This window comes from Electrophorus electricus, chromosome 11 (assembly GCF_013358815.1).
Source record: "Electrophorus electricus isolate fEleEle1 chromosome 11, fEleEle1.pri, whole genome shotgun sequence".
NCBI classification, from domain to species: domain Eukaryota; kingdom Metazoa; phylum Chordata; class Actinopteri; order Gymnotiformes; family Gymnotidae; genus Electrophorus; species Electrophorus electricus.
Genome location: NC_049545.1, coordinates 16,219,350 through 16,236,346, shown reverse-complemented (window position 1 = coordinate 16,236,346; position 16,997 = coordinate 16,219,350). Strand labels below are relative to the sequence as shown.

The window sequence follows — 16,997 nt, the reverse complement described above, 5'->3', positions numbered from 1 at the left end:
TCTAATAGCTCCACCTTCTTCAGTTCCCGCGATGATTTGTTGAAACGTTGCCAAACTCAAAACGTCGTCGTCATAGCCTTTACGATTTAAATTAATATTCCGAGCTAAATTTAATCAAGTAATGCAATATGAAAAGTTTATCATTTAGTTTACGTTACTAACATAATGGACGACTAGCTAAGTAGGGCAGCCTACTGACAAACACCGCTCAGTAACTTGCGTGTTAGGTTGAAACTATTGCAGGAGATCAGACTTCACGGCAAACACTTTCATATATGTTAAATTACATTGAAAACAAAATGCATAAACACAAGCCTATAGCCTACTATGTGTCTGTGGCTACTGGGGAGAAGATACATTTGCGAACTACTATTCCCGTCGAACCTCGGTTGCGCATTACGTAAGAAGATGCGACCGTGCTAACGTGGCTATGAGACAGGTTATTTGGAGTTCGTTCTTTTTCGGATTAAGTTTATTTTTGCTTAATAACCTTTTTGCTAATAAACGTAAGACGGTGTTATTGGACATAGACTCTAGCAAGGAGTATGGCAGACACAAATCAAACTTTGTTTTCTTTCGAGCTCTTTGTGGAATATGTTAGCGTTGATAACACTCGTAAAATTAATATGGAGCCTGCAGTTGCCATGCGTCTCTTGGATTTTCCCACGCTTTTGATTTACCACTCAGAAAATGATGACCCTTCATCAAAACCAGTTTCTGAAAAAGTACACTTACTGTCTGAAACGTACTTGTATTCCGAGGAAAACAGTTTTGTATATTCCTTCAAAAAAGGCAAGTCATGCTTGTTTGAAATCAATCTAAATTCACTCCACGCTCATTTATCGAACACCCCTCTCTATACCATGCTGCTGGATGTAAGCGGTACTATTCCGAAATTAATTGGAAGTTCGGTGATATCTCTTGCAAAACTGACCAACCGCGTCAAGCTAGACGTAGAAAAACGTGGAATTTGGACACCAGCGTCTTACGGGGAAAAAGTAATTAGCCCTATTTTGAATCTCAAGGGTGAAAATATAGGAGCAATTTCACTTGCTTATAAAATAGTGAGTTTAGGGGCGAGTTTAATTCCTCGGATATCCGAGAGCAAGCTCGATGAAATATGTGCCTCTCTGAAACCAAACAGTACATCTACAGAGAACAATGGAGCAGATGAAATTCAACCATGCTTGCCTGAGAACGTTACCTGTAATGCTCCCTCACAGCCAGATGAGCAATCAACAGAGGTTCTGTTGTCTGAGACAAAAGTAACACATGATGCAGCAGAGACTACCCAGACTGAATACATCAAAAAGAAAGATATATCAGTTGTTACTGAAGTAGAATGTGGTGAACTGCTGTGGCATACATTTTGCCCTCCACCTCTATTTTACTGTTGCAGAGAGAAAAATCGACATGCTGAAATGGAAAGTTTCAGACTGGCAAATCTGAGCAACAAGCATACAGAGGATATGGTGACGTCAGCTGAAATGGAATGCACTTATCAAATAAATGGACCAAAGAGGGGTGAACAGAACAGGCTAGTTTCTGATGTAGCAGTACAACATAGTCACACTGTGCCTTCTTTCCTTGGGGATGCCATTCTACAGTTGCCTCTACTGAATGCTCTTATTGGTGAACTTTCACATCTTAGTGACCAGACACATCAACAGCAACATCCATTTTCAGTTCCCCCCAATCTAGTATGGTTGTGTACTTCTGCAGAACAACCCTCTCCTACCCCTGCTTCAGGGAATATAGACAAAACTGGGTACCTGAAAACCGCTGCTTCTCCAATTCAAACAGCAGTTCAATTACTTAGTCCTAGACAGAGTACCTCTCATGTGCCCCTTAAAGGTCAACAAGAAAGACCATACCACAAAAGCAAGCTTGGGTATGGCTTAACTCGTACCTTCCATCTTCGACTTAAGCAGGTAAAGCTGGACATGACAAAGCATGAATGCAGAGAACAGTTTAAAAATAAAAAATTAGGATCACAGAAAAAAAAATCTCCCAAATGTAAAAAAATGAATTCAACCAGCCAGATTTTTAAAAGAGACAAAAATCAGTCTGTTGGAAAACTGTTTAGCAATCTTGAAATTAACCCTGCACCACTTGAAGTTATATCAAACCTAAAGAAAAACACAAGCGCTTGTAAAAACATTACCAATCAGCCTATTTCCTTAAATTCATTAAAGGCAAAAGGTTTCTATTATAATTCAGACAAAGAGGTGCAAGTCCACATTCCCAGTATGTTTAGACAAAACACTTACAATGATGAACTTCCAGCCAGAAACAATCACACCAGTTCCCTTTATCTAAATCAAACCAACTGTGACATGCTAAACACTAGGGACAGTGATAGAGAGGACAGCAGACCCTGTGGTACAAGTTACAGACCAGCCTCCACACATAATAGTGTGGAGTCAGATGAGTACCAAGAAGATTTTACCAGTCTTGATCCCACAGATGGATCACCTGCCCCATTCAGCAGTCCTGAGCCTGACAGATCCCAAAGGGGACATGTTTCAAGTTGTAGCTCAAGCGCTAGCTGCTCCTTCCATGGAAATACATCACATGCTGTTATTGTCAAAATGTCACTCTCTCCAAAGTTGTCTCTCAAAGGCACCCATATAATGAAGCCTCATCTTAAAACTTCCATTTTCAGTACATCATCAGATGACATCAGATTGTCGGCATCCATTTCTAGCAGTTCCAGACATTGGCAAAGGGATCCTAAATCTCAGAGTTTCCCCAGACGTCTTGAGAGAGAGCACTCGATGTACAGGTGTATACCTTCTAATGACTTTGTGTTGGAGTCAATCTACTCTCCAGATCCTTATGAGGAAAAGGATACACTGGCTTCTTTGGGCTTTCAGAATAAATATCAACCTATTTCCGATCTGGTGATCAACAAGCTTCCAGGCTACACAATCTGACAGATTCAGTCCCATTTTGACTGATTTGTCGTCTCTGTATATGTAATGGCTAGGGACAGTTTTTGTGATTGTTGTATTAAGTATGTTTGCATTCACATGACCACTTCTATTTCTTTATGAACAATGATTTTATAAATGTGTATATTGCATTGTAAGATTTGGATGTCCTGATAAAAAAAAAACTATTTTATGTAACCTATTTTGATTATTTTTGTTCTTTAAACAGAGCAGAGTCTGAGTTATATGTTTTGTTGCATTGTAATGTGTATCACTTTTTCTTTCTTCAATTTGTCACTAGTTGTGTAAATAAACTATAGAAGTATCTTTAACGAACTAAATCATTCATTTTATTTTGTATATGGCTAATTATTTTGACAACCCTCTTATTTTTTTCCTTAAGGAGTGTTGCATGTTTTGTGGGTTATTTTGCGCGTGGATGGGAACCATAATGCAGGAAGTTAAATCAGAATTTGTGGAGTGGACAATTGCCACTCTGTCCCTGATGATCTCTCTTTGCTTAAAGGTAATCACAATGTTACAAAATATTTGTCTTTAAAGAGCAGTGATTTCTGTAAATGGTATTAATTCAGTGGATAAGAAATGTGACAAAGCGACATCTTAGAACAGGCCAGACGCTTGCGGATAGCCGAGTTTTATTTGTAGCGAAACAGGCGAGGGCAATAGCCAGATATATACACAACAGGGAATCGCTAAGTACACGAGATAGATCAGCGATAATACTTCGCAGGGAATGAATGGAACCGGAGAGAATAAATAGCGTAGCAGAGATTGGACACAGATGACACTAGTAAACTGATGATGAGGATTTGGCGAGGTTGTACCGGGGAAGAAGGGAGTTGTAGTCACGGACTGAGGGCGGTTGCGTGACAGACAATAATTTTATAAGGCAGCGTTTATCTCATAAATCCAATCCATTAGTAAACCTTCAGAGGTCATCTGGAAGATAAAACAACCGCTCAATTTGGACTTTATAAAATATTGTATAGATGCTGCCCTGTTAATGGTACTTTGCTACCCTGTTAATGGAACTTAGAGTAAATGTTTCTATTTGAGTTTGCGTGTGTGTGTGTGTGTGTTGCTTGTTTTTTTTGTTTTGTTTGTTTTTTTGTAAAAGGGTTACAGAATCCATTGAACACTTATTTCCTACTTTATGGTCTATTTTCTTATTTTTTTCTAGGCTGGCCTCTTTTTAAAATTTCTTTTTGGTGACCCTTTACTTAACCCCGATGCTTGCTTTATAATAAACTTGATTATAAGTATAGCTAATAATATGTTCACACATGTCCTTTGAACGCACGAATCTATGTAATTACATGTCTATATTAGTGAAATTGTGTCTGCAGCAAAACAAAAACATTGTAAATCCATGTTAAAGCTTTTCAGTTCTATATGAATCCTGGTGATATTCTTTTGTTCTTTTGTTGTTCTTTTTGTTTGTTTTTTTCTTTCTTTTGATATACTTTTCTTCATTTATATGTGGTTTCTTGCAAATAAAAATGCCTTCCGGGTTTGTCAGACCACAGAGCCGCCCGCGAGAGAATCCAAAAGGAATGGGGGTGAATAAAGCTAAACGGCTAAAAAGGTTATTCAAATAGATCTCACCACTTGGCTATGATCGTACTTTAATTTTGGAAAGTAGACGCATAGCATTAAACTAAAATAGCAAAGAAAATGTATCTTTTTTTTTTTCCTACAGTACACGGGTTTGGGGCAGTATTTCTGCTGAGCGCTTATTGGTTGGTGAGATGATGTTGAAGTAGCAGAAATGCTAGTGTCCTACTGTCCAAACCGATTTGCTATAAGAAATGTCTGAGCAAGAAACTATTTTAATTATTTCTTTTTAGCTGTTTAGCTCAATTGAGCTCCATTCACCCCCATTCACAATGGACTCGCTCGTGGACGTCTCTAGCGTCTGACAAACCCGGAAGACATTACTGAGAGACGGTTCTCTAGAAAGTTTCTGCTTAAGCTGACATACGTGTATGCCTTCTAGTGGATTCAGCAAATAAGTCTTTACATTTACAATGATAAAACACGTCTTTTTGACAGGTCTTCCAGGTAGCTTTCTAATCAATCCAGTTAATACGTCATTGATCGCGTTTTAAATTCGCTTTGAGAGGGTTCATAAACAATCCACTGGGTGCATACTTTAGCTGTAGCTGCTATCCCTGTTTTGTGATGAATAGGCAGGTAACGTAAGTTATATGATAGTAGCTTTTATCTAGCGAATTTTCCCCACTCAGCGTGATATACACATGAATGTAAACATTAGTCTTGTGTCTCGTGTGAAATAAGTAAAAACTCCAATCGCAGTATGTAATTCACAAAGGATAATCTATGCCCTCCTGAAAGTAAATTTAGTCTTGTTTAAGTATCTAGCTATGTAACGTTACAGACATTTTCAGTGCAATTCCTATAGCTAACTTTATATTAATTTTGAATGCCATTGTCCCTACTTGTAACATATCAGTTTTGAATGACATTGAGTGACCTTACTCAGGGGTTGGGAAGACCACACTAGTCCAGAAGGTGTGTGAGGTGATGGTTTCTGGTGGTGTGAGCCTCAATGGATTTTATACAGAGGAGGTTAGAGAGAGTGGGAGGAGAGTGGGCTTCGATGTAGTCACAGTGACTGGAGAAAGAGGACCCCTGTCCAGAGTGGGGTATGACATTTTCTCAGTAAATGACAATCCAACCCTCTTTCTGTAGCTCTTCCAACCAGCATTTTGTCTTTTATATTAGAAATGAAGGCTCAGTTGGGAAACGTGCATATAAGGTCAGCCAGTATGTTGTTGATCTTTCTTCATTTGAAAATCTTGCTCTGCCGCTTTTCCAGAATGTAAGTAAACACACAAATGTATTTAACTTTGAGCAAAATTATAACAACAACAATATTGAGCATTCTGAGCCAAGTTATAATATTTTAGGTACAAGGTTCACCTGCAAACCTGTTCAACCTGTTCTGTTTAAAGTATTAAAATCTGTTTAAACTTATAAAGCATGTTGCTTCCATGTGGTGTATGTGTTTTACCTTTCATGTAGGCTATGTAGCTATAATTTAATTGATTCAGTTTTCCTCTTTGGGAACATTTGGAACATTTTCATGTTAGTGTAGATTAGAATCAAGTATCATATTTGCATGAATCTTGACTTGGAGATAGTGAAAACCTTTACTCAATTGGCTTCCACAGAGGACATTTTAAATGTGTTGTGGTGTTCATTCTTGTCCTGCATTCCTTCTCACAGATGGGTGAGGGAAGCAGGAGAGTGTTTGTCATTGATGAGATTGGGAAGATGGAACTCTTCAGCCAGACATTTATCCAGGCTGTTAGGCAAGCTCTGGACAGCTCAGACTGCATTCTGGGAACCATCCCCACCCCTAAAGGAAAACCCCTGGGCCTAGTGGAGGAGATAAGGGCAAGGAAGGATGTCAAGGTCTTTATGGTAAGTATGTGTTGGATTTTAACCTGCACAAAATTTTCAATTTAATTAAAGCATTCTTTCAGTTTTATTTTTTACTTTTGCACATCTATGTTGGTAGTAATGTTCATATCAGCGATGTTTTTTTTATTGCGTTTACACAATTATTAGGCAAGTTGTATTTTTGAGGATTCATTTTATTATTGAACAACTACAGTGCTCTCGGGCAATCCAAAATGTTAATAAACCTCAAACCTGAATATTTAAGAAATTAAAAGAGAGGTTTTGGAAAATATCTATGTACACATAATTATTGGGCAGCTATTCTTGTGCAGATTTATTATGCATCTAAATGACCAACAGAAATGTTCCTATTTCACTTGTTTATTGTCATCTGTTAAAGTGAGAATAAGAAACAAACAACTCAATTTACAAATAAACATTTCTGACATTTAAAAAAAAAGTGACCAATATAGCCACCCTTCCTTTCAATAACAGGAATGGGGTCTGTCAGTTTCTTAATTTATTGACAATCAATGTTTTGTGCAGCAGCAACCGCAGCCTCCCAGACACTGTTGAGAGAGCGGTTTCCTTCACCGTAAATCTCCTATTTAAGAAGGGCCCACAAGTTCTCAATAGGGTTTAGGGCAGGTGAGGAAAGGTGTCATTATTCCTTCATCTTTAAGGCCATTACTGGCTAGCCATGTGGTGCAGTACTTTGATGCATGCAACGGAGCATTGACCTGCATAAAAGTAATAGTCTTCTTGAAAGATGCAGACTTTGTGCTGTACCACTGCTTGAAGAAAGTGTCTCCTAAAAACTGGCAGTAGGTTTTGGAGTTGATTTTGAGTCCATCTTTAACCCGAAAAGGTGCAACTTGTCCATCTTTAATAATACCAGCCCATAGCAGTAACCCACCTCCACCTTGCTGGCTTCTGAGTCAAAGTGGAGCTCTGTGCCTGTTACTGATCCAGCCACAGGCCCATATTCTTCTCAAATCTTTGGCACTTAATTTGTGTCTTAATTTGTGTCTTTGGCACTTAATTTGTGTTTCTTGCAACTCTGTTTACCATTTGCAACAAAACATTTGATGGTTCTGTGATCACACCTCAATATCTTAGCAATTTTGCTGCATCCCTTTAAAAGACCTTTTGCAATTTTTGACTTTTGAGAGTCAGTTTTTTGACCCATTTTGCCTGAGGAAAAGAAGCTGCCTAATAATTATGCACACCTTGATATAGGGTGTTGACCTCCTTAGGCCACACATTCTCTCATTACACAAATACACACCACCTGATATGCTTAAACCCAATAAGCATTCAAGTTTATACAGATTGGAGTTGGACAATATGTATTAAAATGATTATAGGGTCAAAATACTCCCTTGCTTAATAATTGTGCGCACAGTGTAGTGCTCTTATTGTAAGTGAGTGCAATTGCACTCTCTGCATGTTTTACTTATTTAAGTTTTTTGGAAACAATTACACTTTTTCTTCAAAGATACATCAAGGATATGTATTTGAGTGACATCCCAACCTTAATCCATAGGGTTTAATATGATGTCAGCCTCTTTGCAGCTATAGCAGCTTCAACTCTTCTGGGAAGGCTTTCCACAAGGTTTAGGAGTGTGTTTATGGAAATTTTTGACCATTCTTCCAGAAGTGCATTTGTGAGGTCAGACATGAGAAGGATGAGAAGGTCTGGCTCACAGTCTCCGTTCTAATTTATCCCAAAGGTGTTTTATTGGGTTGAGGTCAAGACTGTGCAGGCCCTTCAAGTTCTTCTACACCAAACTCATTCATCTATGTCTTTATGGACCTTGCTTTGTGCACTGGTGCGCAGTCATGTTGGAACAGGAAGGGGCTATCCACAAACTGTTCCCACAAAGTTAGCAGCATGAAATTGTCCAAAATCTCTTGGTATGCTGAAGCATTAACAGTTCCTTTCACTGGCGCTAAGGGGCCGAGCCCAGCTCCCGAAAAACAACCCCACATCATAATCCCCCCTACACAAAACTTTACACTTGGCACAGTGCAGTCAGACAAGTACTGTTATCCTGGCAACCGGCAAACCCAGACTCGTCCATTGGATTGCCAGACAGAGAAGCGTGATTCATCACTCCAGAGAACACGTCTCCATTGCTCTAGAGTCCAGTGGTGGTGTGCTTTATACCACTGCATCCAACGCTTTGCATTGTGCTTGGTCATGTAAAGCTTGGATGCAGCTGCTTGGCCATGGAAACCCATTCCATGAAGCTCACTATGCACTGTTCTTGAGCTAATCTGAAGGCCACATGAAGTTTGGAGGTCTGTAGCGATTCACTCTGCAGAAATCTGCCGACCTCTGCGCACTATGCGCCTCAGCATCCACTGACCCCGCTCTGTCATTTTACATGGCCTACCACTTTGTGGCTGAGTTGCTGTCTTTCGCAATCATTTCCACTTTATTATAATACCATTCACAGTTGACTGTGGAATGTTTAGTAGCGAGGACATTTCACAACTGGACTTGTTGCACAGGTAGCATCCTATCAAGGTACTATGCTGGAATTTACTGAGCTCCTGAGAGCATCCCATTCTTTCACAAATGTTTGTACAAGCAGTCTGCATCCCTAGGTACTTGGTTTTACATCTGTGGCAATGGATGGGATTGGAACACCCGAATTCAATGATGTACAACTGATTATGTATTCAAATTTTGAGAACTGCTCCATATCTGATTCATGGAACTGTCATATATCAAAATAAGCAGTAATGTAGCATGTGCAGTTGATTAATAGGTTTGAAGTGTACTGAAACAAATATACAAACAACACTCTCTTACATGTGCCAATGATATGGAATAATTAATCCCCCCCCCCTTCAAATAATTATGTGAAACAATTATGTGTGGGTGCTGCGATGCTGATCCAATAAAAAGAAAACATTCTGGTAATGACATGGTTGGTCAGCCATCAGCCAGGGTGGACACAACTACTCCAGAGAGGGGCCGCACTTCATTCCTGCCTCGCTCACAATCCTCTACCTATTAATATGATACACCTGTTTCTCGTTTTCTCCGCTATTTAATTCTGCAAGTCCCTGGGCTAGGTGCACATTAGCGGACTACTGCCGTGGGAGCTTCTACTTAGTGCGCCACTACCCAGAACCTCTGAACATATTATCTTTTTAGTTGTTTGTGGGTTAACTTATAATTTTGTTGAATGGAGAATAAAGAGCACTTTGGCTCTAACTTGCCTCTCGATTCTTCTGTGCCGCCAACGTCACAGAATGTGCAGCCCCCCGGAAGCGAGGCAAGCAGCCCTGATTGGGCTCACCTGCTGGCTACCCAGATGGCGGCACTGGCGCAGCAAAGGCAGGAGATTGGAGAGATTCATTCTCTGGTACAAAGCCTTGGGCAGCATGTGAATCGCCTGGCCACGGGCCCTGAGCAGCGTGCAACTTCTCCCGTTACCTCGCCTATCCAGGAGGTGATGTAAGGTGTAATCGCCACTCCTGAGGCTTACAGGGGTTGTTGTATTTATTGTACAGTGTGAACTCTTTTTTGGATATCAACCCCGTATGCCAGATCACGCCAAGGTGGTGTTTATGATCTCCAGGTTCACAGGGAAGGCGTGTGGGACTGCTTTAGTGTTAAATTCGTCCAGGAACTGAGATCGGTGTTTTACCACTCTCATCAGGGGAGCTTCTGCAGACAGGCTCTGCTACGTCTGAGGCAATGACTGATGCCTGCTACCAAGTATGCCATGGAATTTCAGATGCTAGCTGCTGGAGCCCACTGGAACAAACCTGCTCAGGTGGATGCATTCGTAAATGGCAAGAGAGCGGAACTACAGGCGGAATTGGCCTGCAAATAGGAGGCTACCACCCTAAACGAAATAATCCACATCTCCATGACATGCGACCGACTCCTGCAAGAAAGACGCCACCACCTCCACTAAGGACTACCTCCTTGGGAGGAGACCACAACGTCCGGCCAGGGGCTGGCCTCAGAGGAACCTATGCAACTCGGCGTGGCTAGGATAGGGCACAAGCCTGGGAAATGCAAGAAGAAAGGCAATCCGGTGAGTCACTCTCTGAACCTTTCATTATTTAAGATGCCTGTTCGGGTCTCTTATAAAGGCCGTTTGCTTTCTGCCCTCGCACTGGTCGATTCCGGAGCCGCAGTTAATATTATGGACTGGGGGTTCGCGAGGAAGTTGGTGATCAGAGCCATCACATTACCCTCCCTCCTAAGCATGCAAGTGCTTGACGGAGGACCAGTGGGGTCAGGCTACATTACTCACGTCACTCCTGATGTAAGCCTTGAAACAAAAGTGGAGTACATTGAGAACATTGCCTTTTACCTCCTTTCCTCCCTTTCTCATCCTATTACACTAGGTTTACTGTGGTTACGTCTCCACAACCCGCACCTGTTGTGGACTGAGAACCGCATCCTTCATTGGAAGCCCTCTTACGAAGGACAATGTGTTCCCAACCAAAATGTGTCTCTGCAGGTGACATCAGTTGAGAGTCCAGAGGCTGATAAACTCTTCACCATTCCTTAAGAGTACGAGGATCTGGCACAGGTGTTCAGCCCTGCTAAAGCCACACAGGTCCCTCTCCATCGTGACTGGGATTGTGCCATCCCTCTTATGGAGGGAGCAGTACCTCCCATTTGTCGAGTCTATCCGCTCTCCCAAGAGGAGGAAAGAACCATGGAATAGTACATTATGGAAACCCTGGGCCAGGTATACATCTGCCCCTCTACATCCCCCGCCTCCACCAGCATCTTCTTTGTGGAAAAAAAAAGATGGGGGTCTGAGACCCTGTGTGGATTGCCAGGGGCTATACAAACTGCTCGTGCAGTACCCATATCCCCTTCCCTTGGTTCCAGCTGCACTTGAGCAGTAAAGGAGAGCTAGGTGTTTCACCAAACTAGACCTGCACAACGCATATAATCTCATAAGGATTAGAGAGGGCGACGAGTGGAAGACGGTATTCAGTACGTCCTCAGGACATTATGAATACCTAGTCCTACCCTGCGGTCTAGTCACAACACCCTCTGTTTTCCAAGCGTACCTTAACGAGATCCTGAAGGAGTTTTTGGGTTGATCCATCGTCGCTTATATCGATGACATACTGATCTATTCCTCCTCCTGGGACCAACATGTTTGTGATGTGCGCTCTGTCCTCCTTACCCTCTTGTGTAATTTCCTATACTGCAAAGCCAAGAAGTGTGAATTTCACCGCAGTGAGATAAACCTCCTGGGCTATATCATCCAGGAGGGCAGTGTTCATATGCAACCAGGTAAGGTGGAGGCAGTCAAGGACTGGCCGAGACCACACACATGTAGGGCTCTGCAGCGTTTCATAGGGTTCACTAATTTCTATAGACTTTTTTTCTATAGACTTTTTCTATAGGACTTTCAGCACACTGGCTCAACCCCTTATGGCTCTGCTCAGGGGGCAGATCAAGCGATTGAATTGGAACCCCAAGGTGGTAAAGTCATTTGAGGAGCTAAAAAATACTTTTTCCATCACGCCGGTACTGCAGCAGCCAGATCCAAGGACGCCTTTTGTGGTAGAGGTAGACACGTCTGATGTGGGAGTGGGTGCAGTGCTGTCTCAGCACAAGGAAAAGGGAGGTAAGCTGTACCCCATAGCCTACCTCTCCAGGAATCTGAGCCCGGCCAAGAGGAATTACGGGGTCAGTGATCACGAACTGTTCGCGATGAAACTCTCTTTCGAAGAGTGGAGACACTGGTTAGAGGGAGCACGGCACCCATTTAAGGTGATCACTGACCACAAAAACTTAGAATACCTCCAGACCACAAAAAGACTGAACTCCAGGCAAGGCATTCTTCTTTTCCAGATTTAATTTTAGCGTTACCTATAGACCAGGAGAGAGGAACGTGAGGTCAGACGCGCTCTCTCACCAGTCCAACCAAGAAGCCCAAGTGTCCTGTTCAGAGCCTGGCATCTCTGAGCTGGGAGGTAGATCGACAGATAGAAGCTGCTAACCCTCACCCACACTGTCCACCCAACCACCTCTACATGCCACCCAGACATCGTGGCTCCTTCATCACATGGGTATACACAGCGATGGGAACGGGCCACCCAGGATCTACGCGCACGGGCCAGCTGTTAGGTGCACACTACTGGTGGCCGGCTATGAACAGGGACATGGTAAAGTACGTGGCTTCTTGTGCGGAGTGCGCTCGTAGGAAAACACCATGCATTCCACACGCTGGTAAGCTGCTTCCCCTGCCTAACCCACCCAAGACCATGGTCTCACCTTGCTGTGGATTTTATCACCAATCTCCAAGGGTAATATGGTGATCCTGAAAATAGTGAATCAGTTTTCAAAGATGGTCCAGTTTGTTCTCTGTCAGGTCTACCCACAGTGTTGGAAACAGCGGATTTACTCTTCCGTCATGTTGTCAGACAGTTCGGTTTGCCGGAAGATATCGTTTCCGACAGGGGACCACAGTTTACATCTCAGGTGTGGAAGGAACCACTCGGAAAGCTGAACATCACAGTCAGCCTAACGTCCGGCTATCACCCCGAACGGTCAGATGGAAAGAATGAATCAATTATTGGGTAAGTTTATGCATCTGTACAGTCAGTGAAACCCTGAAACGTGAAGCACTTACCTCACCTGGGCCAAATACTTGCAGAATTCCCTGTGCCATGCAGGCACTAACCCCTTTTGAGTGTGTCCTTGGATACCCACCACCGCTCTACCTGTGGAACCCCCTCTCTCAGAGCAGCCTGCGTTAGAACAGTGGTGCAGACGCAGCTAGCGGATATGAGATGAGACACACCAGCGACTGTGCAAGGCGATTGCCGTATATAAATGGAAAGCCGATAAGAGAAGGGGAGAGACCCCACAGTATGGACATGGGCAGAGAGTATGGGTAGCCAGGAAAGACAGTAAAGCAGGTCCTACAGGGAAGCTAGCTGCGAGGTACGAAGGCCCATATACTATCACCGGGAAGATTAACGACGTCACGTACCGAATTAGCCTACCAGGGAGCAGTCGAGCATCAAGGGCCTTCAACATACCGGCTCTGAAGCCGGTGGTGGAGGGTCCCCTCACAGAGGAGGGCATTTCCTCAGGCTCCCCGCCCCCACCTCTGGAGGTGGAAGGAACAGGGTAAGGACTCTGATGGACTCCATCTGATGGACTCCATGTGGACTGGGAGGGGTATGGCCTGGAGGACTGCAGTTGGAACCCGACCTCATTGCCTCTTTCCACAGGAAACACCCACTAAAGCCCACTCCGCGGTGGCCAGATCGGCTGCGCTCTAGGAGGCTGGCGGGGTCTTCGGGGGGGTTCTGTCAAGGTTGGTCGGCCATCCGTCAGGATGGACACGCCTACTCCAGAGGGGGGCCGTACTTCATTCCTGCCTCGCTCACAATCACCTACCTATTAATGTGATACACCTGTTTCTTGTTTTCTCCACTATTAATTCTGCATGTCCCTGGAGAGGACGCTGCACATTAGCAGACTACTGCTGTGGGAGCTTCTACCTAATTTTATTGAATGGAGAATAAAGAGCACTTTGGCTCTAACTTGCCTCTCGCTTCTTCTGTGCCACCAATGTCACAGATAACCGAAGATGGAAGGAAATGAAGTAATGGACAGCATACTAATTCAGGAGAAAAGAAAAGAAATTTTACTGAAGCTTTAAAAAGTACTTGTGTCTGCACTCACTGCAACAAGTGGTCTGTTATTTGGTATCCTCATAACTGGCATCAAAGAAGCTATAAAGAAGAAAAGAAAAAAAAACTGGAATGCAATCAATTTGCTTTAAAGCCCATTTTATGACCACATTTCATGATACACAAGTTTGATGAATAAGTGCCAGGGTAACTTTGTTTGACCTGCAGTGGCCTGAACAGTAATATATTTCATTTTTCCTAGGTAAAGTAATTTACATAGCTGTATATTAACAGAGGAATGGTTCGGCAGGGTTACACTTTTGCTGTTTACCAACAAGGAAAAAACATACTTATGTGTCTGCATGGACAGACCAGCATGTCTCACACACACAAAGATCTACCGAAAGGCATGTAAAACTGTGCTGTCTCCAGTGCAGACAAACAGCCAAGAGTGCCTGATGTAGGCCAGCACAGTTACAGTAAAGTTCACTATGGTTCTTTGCCACTGTGGCATCAAGATATTATACATTGCTTAATGCAAATTACTCCCCTCATATTTTTTTCTCTTGCTGACTAGTGTTAGTGGTTGTTTTGGTACAAAGAAAAGGCAAATGTTTGGTAAGTGTTAATGAACTCATGTCCTGCATTTTGCCTTTGAAATCACACAGATTACGAAGGAGAACAGAGATGCTGTCTTTGACGAAATTGTGACTGCAGTGAAGGAATGTCTAAAGATACCAACTGGCAAGAAGACAGGCGGAACAGACAATGGCACTTCAGGGTAAAACTTGCTAAAAATCCTCATTAACAATAAGCAAAAGCAGCTTGGGAAGAATCAGTTCTGTGGGACTGTTTTGTTTTGTTTCTGGAATACTGCTATTGACTTTTTTTTGTTTCGATAATCAGTAATAAATTCTTCCCAACATCTAGGAGAATCTCTCGCATATTTCTGAAGGCTTTGGAGTAGTCCAACTTTCATGTTTTCTGGTCAAGAATAAAGCAGTTTAATGTCACATTTAAAATTTATTTGCACTGACAGATTCTCATTCCTGAATAGTTTCTCAAAATAAATGGTCTTCTACATTATTGCTCATTGTCAAAGGAGGTAAGGAAGAGGGCAACTGGACCAGTTTCCTCAATAAAGGAGTACACGGACATGTCCTGGAGTTATTACAGAGATAAGCAGAGGAGATATTATGCACTTTTTTCAACCCATAAACATTCTTTAAAATCTTTAGCTGGAGCTGGAGGAAGCCAAACTGAATGCTTCTTTTATACAGAAAAGAGTGTGCCATGAGCCTGAGCATCACATATTGCAAAATAAACCAGTATTTGTTGCCTGCTATAGACGGTTTATGCACATATTTGATAGCGTATAATATACTGTTAATAGCCTGTGAGGAACCACATTTACAATAGGTTTCAAGAAAACAGAAACAATGTGTGGGTTGGTGAGCTTTTTAAGCAGGAAGGTAAGGTCAGAGCTCAACTGGTCACACAGGACGCATTATAGTGAAAAGTGTAATCAGAATTAAAGTAAATCCTGAGACAATCCAAATATGAAACATGATAATGGAAGATAGGGGGGTGCTTTAATATTTCTTAACATATTTTAATAGTAACTTGCAAGACATGATAAGAAGCATCTTTAAGAATTCATGCTTGTGCAATGTTGGGACATCATATTAAAAAAAAAACATGGTTAACACCACAGAACAGCAGTGCATTTTACAATAGCCCTGTTAGGATTGAAAATTGAGAGTGCACTGGGTTAGTTAACATTACAGTAGGAAACAGCTATTTCCATAAAGCTACTTTAACTTTCAAAACACTGAAGGGCATCCTACCAACACTCAGTCATTTTTTGGATGCATGCCACCTATAACAGCATGTGGGAATGTATACAGATGGCATCAATGGGGTGGCATTGCCAGACAGTCGCGGCAGGATCTGTAGCCATATCATTACTATCATAGTAGTTCACATAGGACTTTATAAGCCTATTCAGAGGTCTTGAATCTGGTTTCATTTCTATATTGTTGATGTGCACAATCTGATTATCTGGTCCTTTCCTAGAAAGTTTGTAAATGATAGTGGAGATTAGATATCATAAGATTTAAATAATGCAGCAAACTGTTTCCAATATTATAGGCATTTCAATTAAGTATTTATTTAATATTTACAGAAACCAGAAAAAGTTTTAACTTTTAAATAACCATGGTCTTATGTTATGGTGAACACCAAAAATCTGACATTATGTGTTCACAAACTGCTGATCTTTCTTCCAAAAGCACTTCCACCCCGCTGTGATTGTTAAACCACATGGACTGCATCGTGTCTTCCTTTAAAACCAGCAGTGTTCAGTTTCCTCTCTGAAGGTACAGATCAAAGGAGTGAAAGAGAACCACAGAAAAGAAGTGACAGTAAAGGCCTGAACCACAGGTGACCTGAGCAACTGCCGCCAAGAGCTCCAGTCTGAGCTCAGACTGCTCAACTATCCAGAGAGACAGCACATGCAGACCCACTTTGAAAATTAGAATATTCTAGATAAAGCTAAAACTAAGACTAAAAAATAGATATTAAAGAGCTTTTTGTTTCTTTGGACCAAAACATACCTGTTAATGCATTTCTTCTGAAGAGTAAAGCTGATGACAGATACCAGCCTGAAGGAATTCACCAAAGGAAAGTTAATTTGCCAGTCACTTCACACTCCTCATACTCCTACTCCTATAGCCCAGACATCTGATCTAGGGTCTAATGAATCACTGTGTGGTATGACACACCAAGATACTGGGAAGCAGTGAGAATAACAAAAAAGGGCAAGGAGTGGACCCCTAAGGGACACATCAATCACATCAGGGAAAAGACTTTCTCATGACACACAGGGTCAATTGTGGCAGGAAATGGTTAAAATTGGCATTTTTATTTTCAGACAGCATATAATCACCACCTAGCATCCTCATTGTTATGGTA

The 16,997-nt window shown here is 42.1% G+C and overlaps 3 protein-coding genes across 5 annotated transcripts in view; 2 read left to right on the top strand and 1 right to left on the bottom strand.

Annotated features, from left to right (window-relative positions):
• The window catches only part of LOC113588360 (signal-induced proliferation-associated 1-like protein 2), an 80,359-nt gene extending 79,084 nt beyond the window's left edge, over positions 1-1,275 (bottom strand). Inside the window, exon 1 of one of the 2 annotated variants that reach the window (XM_035531598.1) lies at positions 1,205-1,275. The gene's annotated coding sequence lies outside the window, so the exon portion shown is untranslated. Of the gene's footprint in view, positions 1-735; positions 819-1,204 lie in introns of those variants that run through there. The other variant, XM_035531596.1, reaches the window with a different exon arrangement.
• On the top strand, positions 422-2,700 carry map10 (microtubule associated protein 10). Its single transcript, XM_035531600.1, has 2 exons — positions 422-1,931; positions 2,666-2,700. The coding sequence occupies exons 1-2, from the start codon at positions 546-548 to the stop codon at positions 2,678-2,680; spliced, it is 1,401 nt and encodes a 466-aa protein (XP_035387493.1). The 5' UTR covers positions 422-545; the 3' UTR covers positions 2,681-2,700.
• Positions 2,701-4,510: 1,810 nt separating this feature from the next.
• Positions 4,511-15,048, top strand: ntpcr (nucleoside-triphosphatase, cancer-related). Of its 2 annotated transcripts, none has more exons than XM_027026437.2 (5): positions 4,511-5,015; positions 5,458-5,620; positions 5,700-5,796; positions 6,204-6,401; positions 14,693-15,048. In XM_027026437.2, the coding sequence occupies exons 1-5, from the start codon at positions 4,982-4,984 to the stop codon at positions 14,807-14,809; spliced, it is 609 nt and encodes a 202-aa protein (XP_026882238.2). In that variant the 5' UTR covers positions 4,511-4,981; the 3' UTR covers positions 14,810-15,048. The 2 variants fall into 2 exon arrangements, with proteins under 2 accessions (XP_026882238.2, XP_026882246.2); XM_027026445.2 differs by lacking the exon at positions 4,511-5,015 and adding an exon at positions 5,022-5,147.
• The last annotated feature ends 1,949 nt before the right edge of the window (positions 15,049-16,997 follow it).

Bases quoted from the DNA above. Each gene is read 5' to 3' on its own strand.
- map10 (XM_035531600.1), top strand. From the start codon at position 546: ATGGCAGACACAAATCAAACTTTGTTTTCTTTCGAGCTCTTTGTGGAA.
- ntpcr (XM_027026437.2), top strand. From the start codon at position 4,982: ATGATAAAACACGTCTTTTTGACAGGTCTTCCAG. The intron at 5,016-5,457 runs GTAGCTTTCTAA...GACCTTACTCAG, and splicing joins CTTTTTGACAGGTCTTCCAG to GGGTTGGGAAGACCACACTA. The intron at 5,797-6,203 runs GTAAGTAAACAC...TCCTTCTCACAG, and splicing joins CTCTGCCGCTTTTCCAGAAT to ATGGGTGAGGGAAGCAGGAG.